Here is a 23,369-nt window from a genome sequence, read left to right on the forward strand (position 1 = left end):
CGGGTGATGCGTTTTAACCTCTTCCTTCCCCATGGAAGGTGAGAAAAAGACAGCACACTGCCCTTCTTTTCAAAGAAGTTTAATACACATCTTTTCATGCAAAGTCAGATCACAGCAATCGATTCGTAGCTTGGAAGAGAGAAAACAAATGATCCTCAGTGCTGGCCCTTATCCTTCTTTGGAGGGAAAAAGGTATACTCAACCGCAAGAGCTACCACAAAAGCTGCAAATCCCCATTTGAATCCTTTGCCGAGAACATCCATGATAGTGACAGGTTTTGCAAAGGTGCCCATATACCTCCAGGCTTCGTTGCTAGAGGCAAGACAAAAACAGCAAAGATGAATGAGAAGTAAAGTTGTACAACTGCCTATGTTGGCCTACAAATTTAATGACGTATCCTGAAGCAATATTACAGTGAAAATGGTTGTGGTTTTTCAGGCTTGTATCCTTACAGCAGTTAACCTAAGGAGATTAATAGAAGGAAAGCTTCTTGTCGTCTTCTCCCCTCTGCAACACCCACAAAGTATCTCTGAATGGTACCACCCCCTTGAATAATGTGGGATGGAGTGTGGGGCGGGGGGTGCCCAAAACACCATGGATCTTAAAATAGCAAATAAAGTCCATGGAAGCAAAGTTTCCCATCTCTCCTTCCCACTCTTAAGTTAGACTTTTCTATGAGCTCTGTCGCTTTTAATTATCGATTTTGCTTACAGGTCATGTTTACTGCTTGTGGTCTCTAATAAGAATCCATTCAGCTATAATTCACAAGCAACCATATAATTTTCCTTGTCGGTCTACTGCAATCATTGAGCTTCTGATGCCACTTTAGAATGATACATTCTTTGAAAGAACAGCTCTTCAACATGCTTTAATGCTACCCTGGGAACACTTTCTAGGCTAGTGTTTCTCAAACTTGGGTCTCCAGCTGTTATTGGACTACAACTCCCATCATCCTGACCACAGCTAGGGGGGGTGATAACTGTAGTCCAACAACAGCTGGGCACCCACATTTGAGAAACACCGCCAAGAATGCCCAATCCCTTTCCTAGATATTACAGCACCCTGCCTTGCAAAACTCTTATGTGGTTCACTTGTACTACCTGTATAAACTTCCTTACTGTACAAAGGAAAAAATTGCATTCTTTCCTCTGCCCTCTTTTGCCTCTGATCTCCCTCATCACTAGCATATGGCCCTTGGAAGGGAAAGTGGCCCCTGGGCTGAAGACAGTTCTCCACACCAATCCTCAGTATTTCAGAGGATTGTGTTCCTGATCTGACATTTAAAAAACCTGAACCTATTTAGAGGGTTTTGGATCTTTTCTTGTAAAAGGAGGATATTGTCTGCTATACAATAAGTCTGTGGCTGACGAAAGCAAGTGAAAGTCCATATTGTTGCCAGCTCTTACCGAAGCCATGGATCCTTCAGACCACGCCGAGCCAACCTTTCTTGGATATCCTGTAGGGGAGTCCCCTCTACCTTCCAAACTTTGGGATCAGGGTATTCCACTTTGACTGGGCCATGTTCATGACCATGCCCCATGCTTCTGGAGAAAGATTTAAAAGAAAAGAAAAGCAGCTCTTACAAGATACATTGTACAAGGTTATTTATCAAACTGCATCCAGACTTCTCTTTATAAAATACTGTACAGTAATAGAAAATTGACCACCCACCACACAATGGCCACATAAGAAATGTGTCAAGTATTCGTTAGCAAACTGCAGTTATTCATAATAGCAATTCATAATACTCTAATTGGCTAAGGCCCTTTAAGAACTGGGTGCAACATCTCCACCCAGCACTTGAGTAGAACATTTAAGTAGTGCTGTATTTGCACAAGCACGACTTAGCATCTGACACCCTCTAGCATTTGCTGTGGGATGGATGGGAAGAACGGTTTTGTTCCCCCATCCTTCTCTTTTGCAAACCAAGTTGGAAAAACTGTCTCCTGAAATTACATATAAACAGTGTGTGTGCAGTGACTGTCAAAACTAGTTGTTTGAATGCTCCAGCAGTACAGTATTGCCAAGGTCATGCAGAAGTACTATGAAAAAACTGCATGGAAGTGGGAGTAGAGGGATTGGCCATGCTCATCATGAGGTTATGTCAAAGGTACAATTCAGTATTTACATGACACTCAATACAACTATATTTCGCACAACACTTCACATAGCAAGAACTTAATTCACAAAAGGCTCATTGACTGTTATGGAAATGATTCCCCTGCAATGGAAGTGTTTCCCTGAGGCAAGAGACATATGGATTAAATGCAACTTTTAAAAACTGCACCTACTTTAAGTGACAGTAGGTTGGAAAGGCCCTAGACCAGTGGTTCCCAATTAGCTAATTACTGACGACTCCCTATTTTTCAAAATTTATGGACCTTCTCCTTTTGAAAATCTTGATAACTCTATGGCATGGGCGTGGCCAAGGGGGGAGGATGGATTGCAGGGAACTCACTTTTCCATGCAAATAAAACTTTCTTCTTTTTAAAATAACAACCCAGTAAGGCACCCTCGGCCAGTAAAGTGAGATGAGCGCTGCAACCCCAGAGTCATCCACGACTAGACCTAATGGTCAGGGGTCCCTTTACCTTTACCTTTTAAGAAATATGAAATAAAGTAAAGAAACTGTACAAAAATGCATCTTTAACCATTATCTCCAGTCAAATGAGGAAATTCCCCATTTTTAAGAGACAAATTGTGTTTAGCAGTTCAAAGCTGCAATAAACTGCATTTTAATAAGCTTTATTAATTACAATTCCTTCTAAAATTAGTTTTTAAATGGCTTGCATTCCAAGAATGGCTGTACAAGATCATGGAGCTTCTATTGCTTGCGAACAAGATGTACTGACTTGCATTAGTCATACTCCAGATCTGTACATAAGACATAATCATCATTCTGCTCTTGAAAGTACTCATTTGACTCAGCACTTAGATAAGCACATAGAAAAGACTTTGCAAGACTGAGACCCAGAACGAAAGGGAATGAATGAATGAACTGGCATCTTCCCATTCTTTCGACAGATTAGAAAAAAAAAATCTTTAATGGGTACTTCAATATATTTTAGATGACCATTTATATTCTCAAGACATGATGTTCCCTGACGAGGCTTTTAGTCCTTGAATAAATTATTTAAGACAAGAACGAAGGATGACATTTTAGCTTTTGGTATATGAGTAGCAACTAATATTCCCTGTTGTTGTTTTCGAATCTGCTGCCCCTCCACCTGCCTAATGCTAATAATGCACTTGCATCTGACTGGTCAAATAGCGTCAGTGTACTGGAAGAAGCAAAGATCACCAGTGTTGAAGCAATGATTCTTCAACATCAACTTCATTGGACTGGTCATGTTGTACGGATGCCTGACTATCATCTTCCAAAGCAACTACTCTCTTCCGAACTTAAAAATGGAAAGCGTAATGCTGGTGGTCAACAAAAGAGGTTTAAAGACTCTCCCAAGGCAAATCCCAGTAGTGATGTATGGAAGTGAGAGCTGGACCATAAAGAAGGCTGATCGCCGAAGAATTGATGCTTTTGAATTATGGTGCTGGAGGAGACTCTTGAGAGTCCCATGGACTGCTAGAAGATCAAACCTATCCATTCTGAAGGAAATCAGCCCTGAGTGCTCCCTGGAAGGACAGATCGTGAAGCTGAGGCTCCAATACTTTGGCCACCTCATGAGAAGAGAAGAATCCTTGGAAAAGACCCTGATGTTGGGAAAGATTGAGGGCACTAGGAGAAGGGGACGACAGAGGACAAGATGGTTGGACAGTGTTCTCGAAGCTATGAACATGAGTTTGACCAAACTACAGGAGGCAGTGCAAGACAGGAGTGCCTGGCGTGCTATGGTCCATGGGGTCACGAAGAGTCGGACACGACTAAACGACTAAACAACAACAACAAGGCAAATCTTTAAAAATGTAGTGTAAACACAGGCAACTGGTAAACACTGGCCTGCGAGTGCTCCAGTTGGAGAACAGCCTTTACCAAAGGTGTCATGGACTTTGAAGACGCTCGAACTTGGGACGCAAGGGAGAAACGTGCTAAGAGGAAGGCACGCTTGGCAAATCCACACCGTGATCAACTCCCATTCAGGACCCAATGTCCCCACTGTGGAAGGATGTGTGGGTCCAGAATTGGCCTCCCAGTCACTTACGGACTCATTGTTAAAACCGTGTTTATGGAAGACAATCTTACTCGGCTACAAGTGGTCGCCAAAGAAGAAGTGGTTTTGAAAGCCTTATTATAGGCCTGCAATCCTGTAATACTTACTTGGAAGTAAGCGCCACTGAAAACATCAAGATTTACTTCTGAGTAGATGCATATAGGATTACATGGCTGAACAACGAAAGATGTTTTCATTATCATCAAGTGTGAAACTTATGCCAATTACAAAGAGCAAGTGATTTAATGTGATATCTCAACAACAGACAAGTTTTTTTAAAAAAAGAAATGTAATGAATTATTATAAAATGTCAAAATAATATAAAATGATTAAAATATCAGTTATTTTCTTTGGCTTTTATCCCCATACACTAGGTGCGGTAACATTTAAAAAAAGGACGAAAAGAAAACCGGAAGAAAGCAAACAGCAACTATTTCTTTTTTAAAATTCAGTTTTTAAATGCAGTTGTACTATGTAGGCAGTAGCCAGTACATGAGGGACATATCCCTCCCTCCCAGTGTTTTACTTTTCCATGGAAAAATTTGTTTCATAAGTTAATTAGGAACAATTAGTGCATACCAAGTCCAAATAGCATTTTAGGCAAGGATTTCAAAGCGAGGTGGCAGCAGGAGCAGCTTAGATATGCTACTTTGTTTGCCCAGACTGCTGCAGAGCTAAGGGCCAAGCAGCATCCAGTCTTTCCTTTGCTAGCAAAGGACACCATAAGGATATTGAAGAAGTTACGAACCCATGCTGCAGCAATCTTGGAATATTTTACAACCCTTGACTGCACTCAACCTAGGTGGTCTGCTGACATTATCAAACTACTAAACTAACCAGCACAGCAACCCTAATTTCAACATTAAAGAATTCCTTCACCTGTAAATAAAACTAAAGTCTGGTATACAGCAGCCACAAATATAGCTACTTGTATGATGGCTGGAGGAGAATATTGCTTGTCACAGGAAACCAAACATAAATAATGTGCAAGCAGATGGGCTAGGGTCTTTTGTGAACTTATTTGCCAGGCTGGCATACTGGTAGACTTTCTGATCAGTAGAGACTATGATGTAAATAAGGATTGAAGGACTCAGAACATCACAGAATATACATTTTTCAAAGTCTTTCTAGATAGATATATCAGCTACACAGTTACGCCTTTTTTGTTGCAAGGGATCCAGACTTGCTTAACCGAGCTGGTATTTATGAGGTTTGTATCATACAGTTTCAAAACAATGCATTTCAATTCATCTCAAAGCATTATGTGTCTGTCCCCCCCAAAAAAAAACAGCAGCAAAAAATCTAAATTTCTACAATATAATAACTACATCAGTAGCAGTCCCAATGTGTACAAAACAGTTGAGCTACTGATATGAGTATTTGTGATATGATGAGCAATGCAATTCCCCATCTTCACAATTTTGTGATTCATAAACGACCAACAGCAGGATTGTCCACTGTCGGTGACCTGCATGTTCTTATTTTGCTTCCCGCAGACAGCTCTACCTTGTGTGTCTGTGTATACATTAGCTTCAGCTGAGCAGCCACTGTGGTGATTCTCCCTGACAGCACTACCAGAAACGCTATTTGTTCTCCTGCACAGGTGCATATAACTCGACAGGTGTGGGGTTTTCTTTCTCTCTCCCAACAACACATCGTTATGTATCCTAAGAATGCCATGTCCTTCCACCAGGGTTACCCCACAGCTGAATCACTGAGCCTCTTGGGCTTGCTGAACAGAAGGTTGACAGTTCGAATCCCCATGACAGGGTGAGCTCCCGTTGCTCTGTCCCAGCTCCTGCCAACCTAGCAGTTCGAAAGCATGCCAATGCAAGTAGATAAATAGGTACCGCTGTGGCGGGAAGGTAAACAGTGTTTCTGTGTGCTCTGGTTTCTGTCACGATGTTCCATTGTGCCAGAAGCAGTTTAGTCATGCTGGCCATCTGGAAAGCTGTCTGTGGACAAACACCGGCTCCCTCAGCCTGAAAAGCGAGATGAGCGCAGCAACCCCATAGTCGCCTTTCACTGGACTTAGCCGTCCAGGGGCCCTTTACCTTATCCTAATAATAATAATTTATTTATACCCCGCCCATCTGGCTGGGTTTCCCCAACAACCCTGCAAGGTAGATCTGCTTAATCGACCGACCGTTACTAAAGGGATTCAACGGACTACCAAGATGCCTTTGATTTCAAGATGCATCAACTACCGTGATGTATTGAGTAGCCCCGTTCAGAACAGACCGAACTACAGCCAACCACCACCTCGAAAGCCTTGCGTCTTTTATCGGTGACCCTAATGATTAGGGCAAGGAACAAGGCTTCCCAGTCTCGGAAGGGAACATAAAAGGGGAGCCGTAGGGGGGGGGCAAACAAACGTTAAAAGCAGGAGGAACCTGTAACTATCCCATACCTGGAGGTTCGGTGACCCTTTCAGCAGGACTTCAGGGAGCCTAACCGGAAACGGAAGCCAGTCCTCTCTTGCCAAGCTCGTCAGGAAAACCTAACCGAGCTAAAGAGGTTCCGCATAAGGAAAGAAGGCGAGGCGGCTTTTTCCGGGTTCGGAAGCTCCGCCCCTTTTCCTTCAGGCTGTGAGAGGCGCCGCGCTTCCCCATTGGCTGTAAGGTCTTCCCCCCTGCCCTCTCCGCGTGCCCGTCGGAGGGAAGCCAATGAATGCTGCGCTTGCTGGGGGCGGGCCAATGGGCGGGCGCCTTGTTACGTTGCAGGAGAGGCTGACAAGGACTGGAGGAGGAGTGAGCGCGGGGAGGTCGGAGGTGGAGGGAGGGGGAAGCTGTGGAGAAGGAGAAAGCGAGGCATTAGCAACAGCGCCAGCAGTAATGGTGGTGGTGGCGGCGGCGGCGGCTGAGGCGGCGAGAGGCTGCTGTGGTTAACGCCGGTCCTTCCCGCAGGTGGGTAGGCGAGCCTCTCCCTCTTTCCCGCTTCTCGTCCCCCGCTTTCGGTGTGAGGGAGGATGGTGGGAAAGGGCTGGACGGGGGGCTTCGGAAGCGGCTGTGGCGCCGCTTTTGGCTGTGACAGCTTCCTACCCTCGCTGCCCCTTCCTCCTCCTGCGCCTCTTTGCATGCAGGTGTTTCTTCGGCCTCCTTTCGGCGCTCTGGCTCTGAGCCTCCTCTGAGCACAGCCACAGTATAAACAGGTAGCAGCAGCAGCAGCAGCCCTTTCCTTATCCTTGGCAAAGTGGAGCCTCTCTGACGTGACCATTTCTCTCTCTCTCTCTCTCTCTCTCTCCCCCCCCCCAATCTCTTCTCTTTGCCCTCCTCCCTCTTCTTCCAAGACCGGGTTCCTTTCCTCCCAAAGCAAAGCTTTATTTCACTCCTCCACTCGCTTTTTGGCTAAGCTCCCCTTCTCCAAAATCTCACAGCTGTTACCGGGGCGGTTTTCATTCCAGGACAAAAAAAACAACAACACAAAACATCGCCTCACAGTGCATTTTGCTTACAAGACATTTGATGATGTCCTGGCTTCAAGCTTGCACTTACTGGTGTTTTATTTTTATTTCTCCCCCAAGGTGCTTGAGGCCTCTCATTGCACCCTCGAGGTTTACTCCTTCCTTGAAGGATTGGCAGCATGCTTTGCCCACCTTCAGAATAAAGAGAGGAGACCCCTTTTCTAGTCGGCAATACATCTTTTGGTTTGTGCTGTGTTGTTCTCCGAGATGTCGAAGCGATTCTTTTCTAAGCAAAGTCCCTCACTGCACTGCCCCCCCCATTTCTCAATTGGTGCTTGGGAACCCTCCTCTTAACACATTAACTCATGATATAGTGTGGGAAATGTGACTGGGCAAATTTAGTAGGGACACATTTATATCTGCAGGTTATGCAACCTCTCGACTACATTGCACATGCAGACATCCACCTACAGAGCTTGTATAGTGGACGTACATTGGCACATATTGTGTTAATATAAACATGTAGGCTTTTGAAGTAGAGTGAGAAAAGCTGCCATATTAGCATCTGTACATTCAACTTTGAATACAGTTTCCTTAAGATAATAGATTGGGTTGGTGGGTTTGCTGATAGTGAACTGGTTCCCCCTCCCCCAGGAAGAGCAGAAGACCAGCGTTTTAAAATCTACAGTGGGAGGTAAGTGCAAGTTCAGTATTTCCTTAGACAAGGATATTAATTCTATTGATTTATAGCTTTGTTCCCTCAAGTAATTGCTTTTAGGGACTTTGTAGGTATTCAAAGGGATGAGTAAGATCTATGTTAAGGTGTCTCCTGGAGATGATTCTTACTTGTCAGTCAGTGCCATTATGCAGGCTGGCTGGCTAATGCACCTGAACTGTGTAGTCTGTTCCATCTCTCCTGTGTTGAAAGGGCTGAGTATGCAGCTGTTTCATGGTTCAAAATAAAACTGTACAGTAATTCTACTAAGTTTTGCTTATTTTCTTGCATCTAGAAGCAGAATAGGATAACTTATAATAGTTATAAGAGAGAGATAATTTTTAGCATGTTTGTGTTAGACATTTAAAATGCCTTAGAGTAAGCTTCCATTAACTATTAATCTGTTATCTTAGAACATTTGTTAACTTCTGTTATGAGATAATTAAAGACTGGAGAAAAGAGCTTGTGAAAGAACAAGCTTCACATCTAAACAAGTACCGTAGTAGTCATTGTGGTGCCCTTCAGATGTTGTAGACTACAACTCCCATTATTCCTCAACATTGTCTATGTTGGCTGGGTCTTATGGGACTTGTCATTCAAAACATCTGGAGGGCACTAAATTGGCCACCCCAGATATAAAACATTTGGACTACTGTTTTGTGTCCTTATTTGGTTTCATAGTTTATATCTTCTTCAAGAGAAGGTCTGATAGATGGATAGCCCCTCCAGTTCCTGGGATGCAGTGACAAACTAGGTGGGAGTAAAGTTGTCTTTACAGGCTTGGCTTTACATAAGATGTAAATCGGATTAGAATATTGTACCATATCTTTAGGCAAATATGCTTACTGGTTTATGATGTCCATTCTATGTTAACTGTTCATGTTAACTGTATATATTGCTTCCTGATGTTTAAGTATGCTCAGCCATATAATGTTACTTTTTAGGGATCCATAACACTTTTCACTGGGCACACAATTTGCCTGCTGTAGCAGAATAGGCTAATATGTTGGGGGTGGGGCTGATGTTTACATTGGTCTTAACTAGATGTGTAGACTGCTCAAGATGCATAAGCTGTGACTTGCCTCTGGAGCCTTGTGGGGCTGAGCAAAACTATATTGTTAGCAATAGCATGCCTAGGGGATGGGGAAAGTCGTTTTCTTTGTACAGGAAAATTAGTTGTAATTTTGGTTTATCCCACTGATTTTTGTTTCAGTGGGTGGAGGTGGGGGGGATAGAGGATATTTAAGAACATAGTCATTGGTATTTTGACCTTCGGGCTTTTTACTGTATCCAAAGACATTCATGGGTTTCTAGACAGCCCAACACACCCAAAAGGCTATCATAGGCACATTACATAAGGTATTTGTGGTGCTCTTCAAAAGTGTTATGCAGAATGAGCAAAATTGTTCAAGCAACATAAAACAAGGGAGAATTCTGACAGTTGTTACCCACACACCTCATGTGCATAGTAAATGCACTCCTTTGGGGGTTTATATAGGTCTACACATGCTATTACTTTCTTCTAATTTTTTTCTCTGATAACAATAGCAAAATGTGAAGATTATGCATAAATCTTCTTTCTCAAAACTTTTGTAAAAGTCTGTAAATGCAGCAGCTGTAAAACACAGCAGCAGCTAGACACATACAGCTCCTAAATAATAACTAATAAATGCAATTATTATTTTTTCATAAAAGTGACCCAAAGCAACATAAATAGCAATTGTGAATTAATGCAGTGTTTCCCAACCTTGTGCCTCCAGATGTTTTGGGACTGCAACTCCCATCATCCCTAGCTAGCAAGACCAGTGGTCAGGAATGATGGGAATTGTAGTCCGAAAACAGCTGGAGGCACAAGGTTGGGAAACACTGAATTAATGTACAGTTTGAGGGTTGCTTCCAAACCATTACTTGCACCCCTACAATCTAGTTTGCATCCCGTATTTTAACCTACATAATTTATCATTACTTCCTCTACTCCTAGCATAGTCCAGAAATGTGCTTGAGTTTTCTGTGTGTCTCACTTGCTGTAGGCTTCAGTGAGGCCTGGATTTGACCCAGGAAGACCCATGACTGTCTCTTGGAAGGTTGAAGGGAGGTTTGTGTAGAGTCTTGTGCTGTCTGACAGATGGTATCTATGGATCTACAGAGATATCCATGGAATAACATAATGGGTGCATCTTAGTGGATCTTAGGAACTGGCTTCTAATCTGTACAGTTCTCAGAACAGAAAGCAGATGAATGTAATGAGATGCACGTTGTAGATGTGATATGAGGTCATCCTCAGTCATTGCTGCCAAGGTATATGCAGTGTTTACCCAGTAGCTCTTTCTATCTTTCTGCAGCCTTGACTAACAACCTATACTCCTGGTCAGAGAAAAGCAGCAGAAAGCTACTGCTTTTTGGATCTTGAAATGTTTTGCTTAAGAATGTCATCCCCGCCTTTGACAATGGGAATGTTTGACCAAACCTGTTGCTGTTGCTACATTTCTGCACTGTTGAGCTTAGCAGACTAAACATTTTCTTCCTGTTCATTGTTGCATTTGGGTTGGTTTTTTCCTTGCCCTCTCTTTATTAGTAGGACAACACGGAGAAATGTTCTGTGTTCTCTCTTTTTTTATGTAGTAAAAAGACTTATGGGTTTCAAAGACTAAGCCAGGGGGCTTTGATTATAAAAGATCGCATCTGTACTGTACAAGGATGCTCACTCAAGAGGAATTGTCCAACCCTCTTCTCCCCACTGAGCCTGCCCTATTCTCCTAAAATACCAAATTACAAAGCCTTACTGCTTGGAAACTTGATTTGAGACAAATGAGACCTGATGGTCTTGAGGTGACATTGCTTTACAGTTAATCTGTCCTTTCAGCAGTTCTGTTCATGGGCTAGGTAAATATTATCTAAATAGAAACCTGACATTGTATGCTACAAGGAATGCCTTCTGCAGCAGGTGTTACAGGTCACTGTAGAAGCTGATGGTTGTGATACAAAGGGATGAAAGAGAATGTTCCATTTGGGCACCTGCAGTTTTTGCATCATTTCCATTTTGAAGCTACCTCATATAAACCCTATCCCCTAGACTTAAGACGGCAAAAGACACTGGGGATTGACAAGTGAGCTCTTGGAAGGGAAACTACAGCTGTTACAAATATAATATTTTCCCCTTGGGTTTGCCTTAACACATCCCATGGCAAATAACCAAGCAGCTTAAAAAAGGAGGAGGGGACTTTAACAGCTGAAAATATGGAGTCTTTCTTCATCCCCAGCCCCTGTTTACTGTGAAAACAGCCCTGAGTTTTATGGAATATTAGTATTGAAATACGTGAATTTGATTGCAAGTGTTACTCTGGATTGTGAATGATAGTAGGATCTAAAAAATAGTGAATCTAGTTCTGAGAGTCCAAAGGGGCCATTAGACTTGTTTTTCCTCAAACAGCAGCCTGCCCATGTCACATGGCAAACTGTGAAATTCCCTTCAGGCTCATGTGAATTAGGTACCATTCTGTTTCTGGTACAGTACACAGTAGAGTCATGTTTTAAAGGAAACTATGGGCTAATTTGCCATGTGTTCACCTTCTAGCATTTTTTAGGATAGGCAATACGAATGAATAACATTTCACTACATATTTAATTGATTGAATCTGTTCAATGAAATGAAAACTCTGAGCCTCTTTGAAGATTAGTGTTGTCCAAAGGTATCCTAAGGAAAGAACACTGTAGAGAAAGCAGGCTTACTGTTCTTTTTGCAAGACCTGATGGCAATAGCCTAAAAATCTGCTAAGAACCGTTTCATACTTTTTCTTTTCCCACTGCAGTTGTAGCTCTCTGTGTGTGTGTGTGTGTTAGTAAAACTATTTTTAAAATTATTGCATTGCAAAAAAGACTTAACAGTAACAAATTCAGCATGTTAGATAATTTTGAAGTGATTGTTTAAAAATTAAATCCCACATGACCAAATGGACAAAGGAATAGGCCATGTGTTTATCTCTTCTTTAATATTGTTTGTTACCTTTTAGTTCAAAAAGGGAAGTGGGGGTAAAGAAAAATATCCTGTAGCTAATAATAATAATTTTATTATTTATACGTTGCCCATCTGACTGGGTTGCCCCAGCCACCCTGGGCTGCTTCCTGCAAAATATAAAAACATAATAAAATATTAAATATTAAAACCTTCCCTATACAGGGCTGCCTTCAGATGTCTTCTAAAAGTTGTTTATCCCTTTGACATCTGATGGAAGGGCATTTTACAAGGCAAGCGCCACTACTGAGAAAGCTCCTTGTCTGGTTCCCTGTAACTTCAATTCTTTTGAGGGAACCGTCAGAAGGCTCCTTGGAGCTGGACCTCATTGTCTGAGCTGAACGATAGGGGTGGACATGCTCCTTCAGATATGCATTGGCTCGGAAACGTACTGGGAGCCAATGTAGATCCTTTAGAATTGGCATTATATGATCCTGGCGGCCACTCCACAGTCTAGCTGTCACATTGTAAATTAGTTGTGGTTTCTGAGGTAGCCCCACGTAAAGCACATTGTTCTATTCCAAGCAGGAGATAACCAGAGGATGTATCACTCTGGTGAGATAGTGTGCAGGCAATTAGGGTCTCAGCAGGGGTACCAGATGCAGCTGGTAAACAGCCACCCTGGACACAGAATTTACCTGCGCCTCCATGAACATCTGTGAGTACAAAATGACCTCCTAGGCTGTGCACGGTTACACCATTTAGGACCTGGGAGTCCCCCACACCTCCCCCCCCCAAAACAGTATATCTGTCTTGTCTGGATTCAACCTCAATCCGTTAACCGCCATCCATCCTCCATCCCCCTCCAGACACTCACAGAGTACATTCACTGACTTCACCACTTCTGACTTAAACGAGAGGTAGAGCTGGGTGTCATACTGGTAAACACCCAGCCCAAACCCCCTGATGATCTCTCCCACCATCTTCATATAAATGTTATAAAGCATGGAGGAGAGGACATCAACCAGTGTGACAAAGGTGGTTTCATTCTCATGATGGAGGCTGAATCCCAACTGGAAGGGATCCAAATGGTCCACATCCTCCAGATTAGAGTGTGCTCAATCACCCTGCCTAGGAATGGAAGATTTGAGACTGGGTGATAATTGGCCATAATAGCCGGTTTCTTAAATAAGCAGTTTAATAACCACTTCTTTAAGTGGTTATCCAGGAAGACTCCCTCACAGAGGGAAGCATTCACCACCCCAATGGAGCCCATTGCCCAGCCCTGCCTAGGAGCCAGTGTGAACAAAATAACACAACACGATGGCCAATAACAATGGCACTAAACCAGGGGTCAGCAACCTTTTTCAGCCGTGGGCCGGTCTACCGTCCCTCAGACCATTTGGTGGGCCGGACTATATTTGGGGGGTAGGAAATGAATGAATTTCTATGCCCCACAAATAACCAAGAGATGCATTTTAAATAAAAGCACACATTCTGCTCATGTAAAAACACCAGGCAGGCCCCACAAATAACCCAGAGATACATTTTAAATAAAAGGACACATTCTACTCATGTAAAAACACACTGATTCCCGGACTGAACGCGGGCCGGATTGAGAAGGCGATTGTGCCGCATCCGGCCCACAGTCCTTAGGTTGCCTACCCCTGCAATAAACACTATTTATAGACTAAAACAAATGATCAGAAATTGCAACCAAAGTCTCTAAATCTTCACCAGTCACGTTAGAATAATTCAAAAGTTTGGTATATACATAGTCTGTCACCAAATATCGCCGGAACAAAGTTTCCGGATAACCAATCTGTTTCGTTCAATGCTTCATCAGCCAATCTTGATCAATAGCATTTTCTTTAATGGAGTATGAAGGAAAATTCCTAAAGCACTTCACTGAGCAGGCATTTTCCATTTTCTTATGTAGATGTTTATAGTGGATTATGCTACATTTGTTTCATGTGGTGTAGGCATTCACTTACCTCTATAAGTGAATGTCTATATTTGCACACCTGATATTTGACATCCTACATAGCTCAAAGACTACAGTGGTTTAATAATTTTGTGATCCTTCATTCAGATGATGTAATGAAGAAGTGAAAGAATTCCAGTTAGCTACAGGTTCTCTAACTGGATTTCTTACTCAATGATGTAATGTGCTTCCAGGGATTCCCTTTCCTAGTATGTTTTTGGAATTGATCCCACTAGACAACAAGCCTCATCTCAAAGTGTATATCTTACAAGGGAAAACTTCAGGCACTTAAATCTGTTCTGCTTTGTCATGTGCTGACATGCCTCCCACTTCTACCGGTAGTTGTAATGCTTGAATTGCATGTTTTGCGGAAATATTGGGCATGTATTTTGCCCTCCCAGAAAAATAAACAGCAATGAATAACTGATAATTACAGTTTGACTAATTCTAAAACTAATGTTGCATTCCTGTACACACTTGTTTGAGAGGAAAGTACGATATAAACTGCTGAGTAAATAGGACTAGAATTCTTCTGGAAAACTGCCTTACATATCATCCTGAAATCTTCATATCTTCTAAGGCTGCAGCTGGTATTCCTGTACATATATGCATTTTGGAGTTGAATAGATTTTGTTTAGTGTAAAATAGTATTTGCATACTCTGTTTTATTATAGATAATTGGTAAAATGGGGACACTATTTTTACCAAATTGAAGTATAATTTATATTTCTAAAATGTTTACATGCCTTGCACCTGCTTTTCCTTCCTGGGTTTCCCTCCCTCTCCTCTTCCTGGTTCTTACTAGGCACACAACACTTTTCTTCTGTCTGTCCTCCTGTCGGATGTGATCCCAGAACAACCTCACAAATTGTACTCTTCAGACACTAGGGCTAACATCAACTGGGATCACTGGCTTTTCAGATGATGGTGATCTTTTTTTTTAAAAAAATGTTGCTTATCTTAAAAAATAATCCAAAGCAGTTTTCAAAGGAACAAATTAACATATACACAGATCCCTTGGAAAGCTTTCATGTAACATTCAGAAAGCTTTGGTTTGTGAAAACAATAAGCAAAAGTATGTCACCGTCTGTGAGGAATTGCATTAAAGAGCAATGAGCTACTCACATGTCAGGCAGTTTAATGTTAAATCAGTTGTTTTAATTATGAGAGAAGCATCTGTTTAGTCCTTCTGTTTGTGCTACAGGACAATGAATGCTGAACAGTAACAACACATATATGTGACATGTGCACCCAACTTGAGAGATGATGCACACTTTATCTAAGTGGTAAGGTTTGCATCCAGAGAAGATTTCGCAGAACTCTGCTCATGCTGCAGGATTTTCCTGGCTCTTCTCCCACTGCAGGCCACTGTGCTCCCCGTAAAGGGTTGATGCACCCTCTGGATCTGTGTTGAATGGGCACAGCAGAAGAACTGGGAAATTGGAGGGATTCAGTTAATCTGATTTACCTAAACAGAAGTGGTCATTTTGCTAGCACAAGACATATCTGGAACCAAGCCAAAAGCATTATAATGCAGTCGGAAATGTAACTTCACATGAATGTATTAGTAAATGTTGGTAGCAATGGCAAACTGAATATTTGCCACTAAGATTGCTGTAGTGAGTCACTACCGTAAAATATTGCCTTTTCTCAGACTCGTTTTAATATTGTGTGGCAGGTTATTCAATGTGGAGACGCCATGGGGTGCCAAAAAGTTTTTGTTCTGTTTTGTTGCAAAGGCTGCTTGATCAGGTGATGGTTGTAGTTGCTTTGCTATCCTCATCTAAGTTCTAGGGAAACTTGTATAGTACCTCCCAAAAGAAAAGTTATTTTAGGTACTTCCTGAATGTGAGGTTGGGGGGGGGGATGTACAGGTTATATCAGAGATTAAATGGAGGTTTAGATCGTTTTGTAGGGCATATCAAGCCAAACAGTCTTCTCGGACCAACTTGCTAGCACCTGACATTCCTTGTTCCCATTTCCCTCTCTCTGTCCTAATCCTAGCTGCTGTATTTCTTTATAATGCTACACTTATTACGCTGCCACTGAGATAGAGGAGGAGCCATAGCTCAGTGATGAAGCACATGCTTTACATTCAGAAGGTCCCAGGTTCAATCCCTGGCATCTCCAATTAAAAGGATCTGATAGATGCTGGGAAATGCTACTACCTGACCATGGAAAGCTGCTGCCAAAGAGTTTGTTCTTAATTATATTTGATTACAGTGGTACCTCGGTTTACAAACACAATTGGTTCCGGAAGTCTGTACTTAACCTGAAGCATACTTAACCTGAAGGCGATGACCTTGATAGCTTAGCCAAAAATTGTGGCCACAAGATTGCGGGTAGCCTGCAGGAAAGGGTGCTATGGAGTGCATGGGATTTGGCTGCTGTTCAGAGTTGCATAGTGTCTCTCCACAGTGGTAGTGAAGGAAACCTTCTGCTTCCCTTTCCTGTGTGGGAGCAGGAAATAGGGGCTTGTTACTTCGTTCCTTTATGAGAGAAACTTGTTGCCGTGGTCAAGCAGTAAACAGCCCCCTAGTCTTATTGCTAAGATTGGACCTGCAGAGAGACAGGAATCACCAGTCAGTCAGTCCATCACCTCCTCAGCTTTTAGCTTAGGGATGGGGGGCTGGGAAAGTTTGCCAAATGTAACACTTTAGAACATGGGTCCCCAAGCTAAGGCCCGGGGGCTGGATGCGGCCCAATCGCCTTCTCAATCCGGCCCATGGATGGTCCGGGAATCAGCATGTTTTTACATGAGTAGACCGTGTCCTTTTATTTAAAATGCATCTGGGTTATTTGTGGGGCCTGCCTGATGTTTTTACATGAGTAGAATGTGTGCTTTTATTTAAAATGCATCTCTGGGTTATTTGTGGGGCATAGGAATTCGTTCATATTTTTTTTCAAAATATAGTCCGGCCCCCCACAAGGTCTGAGGGACAGTGGACCGGCCCCCTGCTGAAAAAGTTTGCTGACCCCTGCTTTAGAATGATCTCTCTCATACCTGAGGAGTAGCTGGTTTCTGTATTATTGTTGGATTGTTGGCTTCAGATCTGAAGAATAACTGTGCCATGTAAACAATAGGCAGCATTGTATTTAACTATTCAGTAGCATAGTAAATTATTAAGCTAGTATTAGAGGGCAGAGAATCTTGTTCATTTTATTTATTTTTCTTGTGTACCTGTTGCAGCAATATTTTCCACTAGCAGGGCATAAAATGTCATAGGGCTTTTTTGGGTAGTTTTTTAATGCGAGCTTTAAAAACACCTATTTTTTTAGGATAAGTAATTCTTCCCTCCCTCCATAAACATATGATATGTAACCTAAGCATCGTATTAATTAGTGAGATTATTCATTTGTCCGTACAGCATAGGTAACAGTTTTTGTGTGTTTCTGCCTGGCGCTTTGCTGGTCTGTGCTCTGACGAGCTCCCTCTTATTATAGTAACGTCTTCTGTTGCCAGAGTCAGGCACACACATATATATGATGCACTGAGTCCCTTTGTGTATTCAGTTTCTCCATTTCATTTAAGAAAGGGAGACATCTTGTGTATGTGGCTGTAGGCCTAAAATTGTTAAATTGGCTTTGTCAGTATTTCGGAATCTTTCCATTGAATGTCTCATACCATATTCTAAGTATATACTCATGGAATAGATAAGTAGATGCAAAACTGGGCAAAATGTATATTCTGGAAACATAGTAATAGGAAGCCACAGAAGTGGTTGATTTAACCGTACCACTTATTCTTTTAATTTCTTTTCATGTTCCCAGGTCTGCTAAAAAATAGTAAACAAAGTGCAATTTTACAACAATTAAATAAACAAATGAGAACAGTGACAGCATCATATAGTTAGTAAAACGAAAGTTATCCAAGTTTAAAATGCTAACATTAGCAATTCTCAAAAGCCTTGGAAAACAAAAGTTTTTGCTTGGTACCTAAACGATTTGCAAAACAACATCAAACCTGGGGTTATGTGAAATACATTCAACAAACACACAAGACGTAACTGGCTGTGCATTCACATAAATAATGCTCTTCTATATTTTCCACAATATCAAATATTTCTCTCATACATAATCAACACATAAAGTTCAACAAAGTAAACAAAAGTCCCAATAGATCAGTTCATTCATAAAGTCCAAATATTTGTTAGTTTCTCTTCCATGTATGTCTTTGTATATTCATAAAATCCAAATGGGAGCTTGCTACAGTTCCACAGATCTTGACAAGAATTTCTGGAATAATGGCCTTGTTTCACCCTCCTGGGCTTCGTCAGTTGTACATGTTCTAAATAATATAAATGAATACAATGTCGTATTTCAACATATTTTAACAACTAAAAATAATATAAACAATTGTACTAAAGGTGTACATACCATATGTAGTATATCAAGATTATGGATCTTATGACATAGTGGTTGCTGCAGTAAACAACAACTGTTGCAATGTAAGGTTATATAGACAGGCGCAGTACAGTATTGATTTTAGTTACAGGTGACGGCAATCTACAGCTGCAAAGTTTCCTTCTTAAAGTGACCCATTTAGCACAACAGATGTAAAACAAACTTTATCCATGCACAGGTGTTATACATATAAACATTAATAATAACTCATAAAAACAACTATAATCAATTTCAGTATGCAGACCTGAGGGATGTAAGGAATCAAGTAGAAAAATAAATCTAGTTCCTTTTTGCATGAGGATTTTTTTAGCTCATTCTACTGGACCTAGATATACCCAAATTACAAAAAATGTCATGTCCTCATCCGAATGAGATGCTTGAATGAAATGTTGTACTAAAGGAGCGTCTATTACATTTTTCCTAATCCTAGATCGATGCTCTGATATTCTTACTTTACTAGGTCTGAGAGTGTGACCTACATATAACAATCCAGTATAGAAGAGCATTATTGGAAAATATAGAAGAACATTATTTATGTAAATGCACAGCCGGTTACGTCTTGTGTGTTTGTTGTGGTACCTAAATGATGGCAATGAAGACCCCACGTGACCTCCCTAGGGAGCGCATTCCAAAGGCAGGAGCCATAACAGGAAATATTGTATTCTTGGTTGTAACCAGCTGCACTCTACAGACTTGTGGGGGCATCCTGAGAGAAATTATTCCAGTTGGTGGGCAGATTTGACACTTGGAAGCTCAGCTCTCAATGCATATCTGCTATCAATGTCCAGTGAACATCTCTCTAATATGATGTCATGCTTCTTGACGTTGCCCTGTGGCAGCCTAGCCAAAGCTTTATTTGTTGTTGGCACAGCAAGTCTTATACGGCCAGAAGTTATCTCTGTGTTTAGAACAACCAGGTTTCAACTACTATTGGCTCCATTGCCTTTTAGCATTGCCTTTTAGGAGCCAACAGATATACTAGGAATAAGAACTGATTATTCTTGCGTATCTCACTTAAATTTCATGTTGCTGTTATTTGTATAATACAGTTTTGAATCTGAAATTGTATATAGATTTGTTAATGATTCTGAATGGGTTTTGAGATTCCAGTTGCCATGATTTGAGAGGAATTGGTTTGGCACTAGGACATGGGACATGAAGCTTATTGGGAAATTATAATTTGTAGCATCTGTTTCTGCATAGAACTCTGTTTATGATTTCTCTTTTGGTTGTACAACTGTACTTGTTTTTACACATTGGGTGTGATTCTCACTGCAATTAAAGCATTTGAACTTTAATTTTAAAAAGCTAGCAATTTCCTTCAGCAGTTAGCAATGCTGTCAGCGGTTTACATACTATTTATACTGCTTGCAGCAGCTGGAAACTATATTGCTCAATAAAAGGTGCTCTATATTTCTTACTTCTAGAGATTTCTGGAGGTTCTGTCTCAAAAACCCTGAAAATGGATGGAAATTAAGAGAATGATCAGGTCATACTCCTAGTAAGAGCAAGTATTGGGATGCTCATTTCATGTTCTCTTTTTCTTTTTAGCTGAATCAGTCACCCATGACACCAGCCTCAAATGAAGGTAAATTTGGTTGAGGTGCCTGTTCTGGGAGCTTCTTTTCTCCCTAAACAGATCCTAGCTTATATTGGGATCCTTAAGCATTATCTAGGTCTAGGACAATGGACTGCTGCACTCCTGTGTAATTTACAACTTAAATCTGAAATGAGCAGGTGAGTTGTGAGAAAAGACCCAAAGACTTGCCAATAAGTGTGGTTAAGAAAAAAGTTTCCTGTCTGTCACTTTCTGTTTTAACATTCTTTTTAATCTTCTATCTGTTCCGTTTATATTTTAATGTTGACTAACTACTGAATAATCATTTTTGGCACAGTTCTGCTTGTTAACATTACTCATGCACATATGGTGACTTCTCTTAGGAGATGTGAAGAACCGCTGATCTACTCGAGCTAGATTGTTCGAGATACGTTTGGATAAGAGAACCCAAAGCTGAGCATCTTGATTCTCCTAAAATAGCTACACAAATGTGTATTTCCTTGAAGCATTTCGGAGCTGTTCCATGGTAACATAATGTTGTTGCCATTATAGTTGCCAGCTTAACCCTATTCAGAGTCTGGTCTCAATGATAGTTTTAGCCGGACAGTAGTGCTTATACAGTATGGTGAAAAGCAAGTAAAATAACACAGTAGACTGAAAATCCAGCAGATATACTCTGCGCTTTCTATGTTTCTATTAGGAAATTTTCAGATAGATCTTGTTAGTTTGGCTCAACCCTTCCTTGAGTCAAGGCCTATTTTGATTGGCATTGTTAAAACAAAAGGCATTTATTTTCTGAACTGGGATTTGCAAAATAGTTGTCTGCTTCACTGCATTTCTACTCACAGAAGAGGAACCTTACTGTCTTTGTGTGCTTGTGGCATGGACTGTATATTTACAGGTATCTGTGCACATGGGATAACTCGGTGCCATGCTGCTCTACAAGTTGAGACACGAATAAGTTCTTTCCATGTTAGTGGTGTTCTAGCACTCCAGAGAATAGAAATTGCAATGTAGAATGTGTACCACTTAAGTGTAGAACACACTCCCACCCACGCTTATCGTAAGGTTGTTGGCCAGTGTTTTATGTTGTTATTTTTTTAATGGCCTGTGTGTGTGGCTTTTGGGGAACTGTACAAAGTGCACAGCAATGTATGAAAGGGCAGTCTTAGGAGTCTTGCTCAGTAATGAGAGATTTTTGTGGTTGTTACTGCTGCATAACCGCTTAAAAATTGATGGGAGTGGGAAGAAGTAGGCTACTCAAAACAGAATGGCTCTCTGCATCTCTTCTTCTTCTTACCTAGAAACTTGGAAGAAAGTCTTCCACATTTTTGACCACATTTTAAAAGCATTTTGTCTTTACATTTAATGTAGCTCAAGAGATGAACTTGACAAGGACAGAAATTCTTTTATCAGGAAATGAAAACTGACCTGGAATGGGAAACTGCATGTGTTAGGAACAGAGAAAAGTCAGGTTTTTATTTGAACAAGGCAATCTTCAGTGTTGGATTTAGCATAAGAGAAGCCAAACCTGTTATATAGGAGCTGACGAAAGATGGATTGGAAATCAGTCTTGCTTTGCGTCGGTTGAGTTATCACACAGAAGCTGACAATAGTGTTTCAGGTTTAGTGTAGGATGACTGCATGATGTTGTTTCTAGGGAAACTGGTGGTGGGAGCATGTAAAAAGGTAAGAAAATATGTTCTCAGGACAAACGCTTAAACGAGTTGGCTTATGAGCTTTTTGTGTTTATTGTTATGCCTTTTCAGCTATTTCTTCAGCCTCCAGAGCTTTTGGGTGATGAGCTGCATTCTTCTGAACACTGTATATTAAAACACTGTATAATAAAACTGTATTCTTGGAGTATCTTCAGTGAATGTCTTTAGATATTATGAGGTAGAGAGTTAGGGGCTGAACTGTGTGGCAGCCATGTTTACTGATTATACCAAATTGTTTGGGGTGTTTAAAACAAAAAAGGGGTTACAGAGAACTCCCGATAGGATTTCTCCAAACTGGATGACTACTAGACAGTGAAATGGCAAGTTGAATTCATTGTTAGCGGATATAAAGTGATGCACATTAGGGCAAAAATAAATAAATATTAATTTCACATTTATGCTAATGGAGTGATTGATTAGGAATGGGACCTTGGAGACACAGTATCAGTGAAGGTGCAAGCCCTGTGTGTGGCAGCTGTGAAAAAAGCAGATGCCAATGCTAGAGTTCATTAGGAAAGGGATTCAAAATTGCCAGTATCATAATGGTGTTATACACATCTGTGGGGGAACCACACTTGAAATAGTCTGTACAGTTCTGGTCCCCTCATCTCGAAAAGGATATTGTAGAGCTGGGAAGGGCAACCAAATGATTAAGGGGTTGGAGATGGAAAAGGGTTAAATAACTTTTTTATTTTAAAGGAAAGATAGAGGTGTATAGAATTACCGTATGCATGATATAGAGAAAGTGGATGGAGAGGTTTTTCACCCTCAGGGGCACCCAATAAAGCTGAATGTTAGAAGGTTTAGAAAAGACAAAATCAAGTACAGGTCTTCAAATATTTAGCTAGCTTAGCTGAAATTGGGATATGTGAAATTTGACTCCTTTATTTCATATTTTACAGAAACTCATTCTCTTTTTGGTGTGATCTGGTACCTTATATGTTGCAAGTAGAACAAGAAATGTCACATTTTATAGATGGAATCTATTTAGTATAACTTAACTGATTTTTCTAGATCAGTAGTTGGTTGTACAGTATATGCCAGGGGTAGGCAACCTAAGGCCTGTGGGCCGGATGCGGCCCAATTGCCTTCTCAATGCGGCCCGTGGATGGTCCGGGAATCAGCGTGTTTTTACATGAGTAGAATGTGTGCTTTTATTTAAAATGCATCTCTTGGTTATTTGTGGGGCATAGAAATTTGTTCATATTTTTTTTTCCAAAATATAGTCCGGCCCACCACATGGTCTGAGGGACCAGCCCACGGCTGAAAATAGTTGCTGACCCCTGGTATATGCCTTGTAGTCAGTTATGAAATGTGATACATTGTTGAAGCTCCTGAGATCCTCAGTTTGTTTTTTGCAACAAGTTGGTAACTTTCCTAATTGCTTAGAAGAACTTGAAGTATGATAGTGTGCTGCAAAGGCTTAGGCACTAGGTTAGTAAAATGCTCTGGATTTGTTTCCAAATACT

At 41.1% G+C, this 23,369-nt stretch overlaps 2 protein-coding genes across 9 annotated transcripts in view; one reads left to right on the forward strand and one right to left on the reverse strand.

Annotated features, from left to right (window-relative positions):
- Window positions 1-63: 63 nt before the first annotated feature.
- On the reverse strand, window positions 64-6,619 carry NDUFB3 (NADH:ubiquinone oxidoreductase subunit B3). Of its 2 annotated transcripts, none has more exons than XM_035137146.3 (3): window positions 6,577-6,619; window positions 1,407-1,541; window positions 64-312 (listed from the first exon to the last, which is right to left on the reverse strand). In XM_035137146.3, the coding sequence occupies exons 2-3, from the start codon at window positions 1,538-1,540 to the stop codon at window positions 156-158; spliced, it is 291 nt and encodes a 96-aa protein (XP_034993037.1). In that variant the 5' UTR covers window position 1,541; window positions 6,577-6,619; the 3' UTR covers window positions 64-155. The 2 variants fall into 2 exon arrangements, with proteins under 2 accessions (XP_034993037.1, XP_034993027.1); XM_035137136.3 differs by having other exon boundaries at window positions 1,407-1,544.
- A 278-nt stretch (window positions 6,620-6,897) lies between these two features.
- Window positions 6,898-23,369, forward strand: part of HYCC2 (hyccin PI4KA lipid kinase complex subunit 2) — a 43,219-nt gene continuing 26,747 nt past the window's right edge. For 2 of the 7 annotated variants that reach the window (XM_035137097.3, XM_035137115.3), the window contains exon 1: window positions 6,904-7,072. The gene's annotated coding sequence lies outside the window, so the exon portion shown is untranslated. Of the gene's footprint in view, window positions 7,073-8,222; window positions 8,264-20,175; window positions 20,362-23,369 lie in introns of those variants that run through there. The other 5 variants (XM_060281775.2, XM_088674515.1, XM_088674472.1 and 2 more) reach the window with 4 other exon arrangements.

The sequence above is a fragment of the Zootoca vivipara genome, chromosome 1, assembly GCF_965207765.1.
Source record: "Zootoca vivipara chromosome 1, rZooViv2.hap1.1, whole genome shotgun sequence".
In the NCBI taxonomy this organism is placed as follows: Eukaryota; Metazoa; Chordata; class Lepidosauria; order Squamata; family Lacertidae; genus Zootoca; species Zootoca vivipara.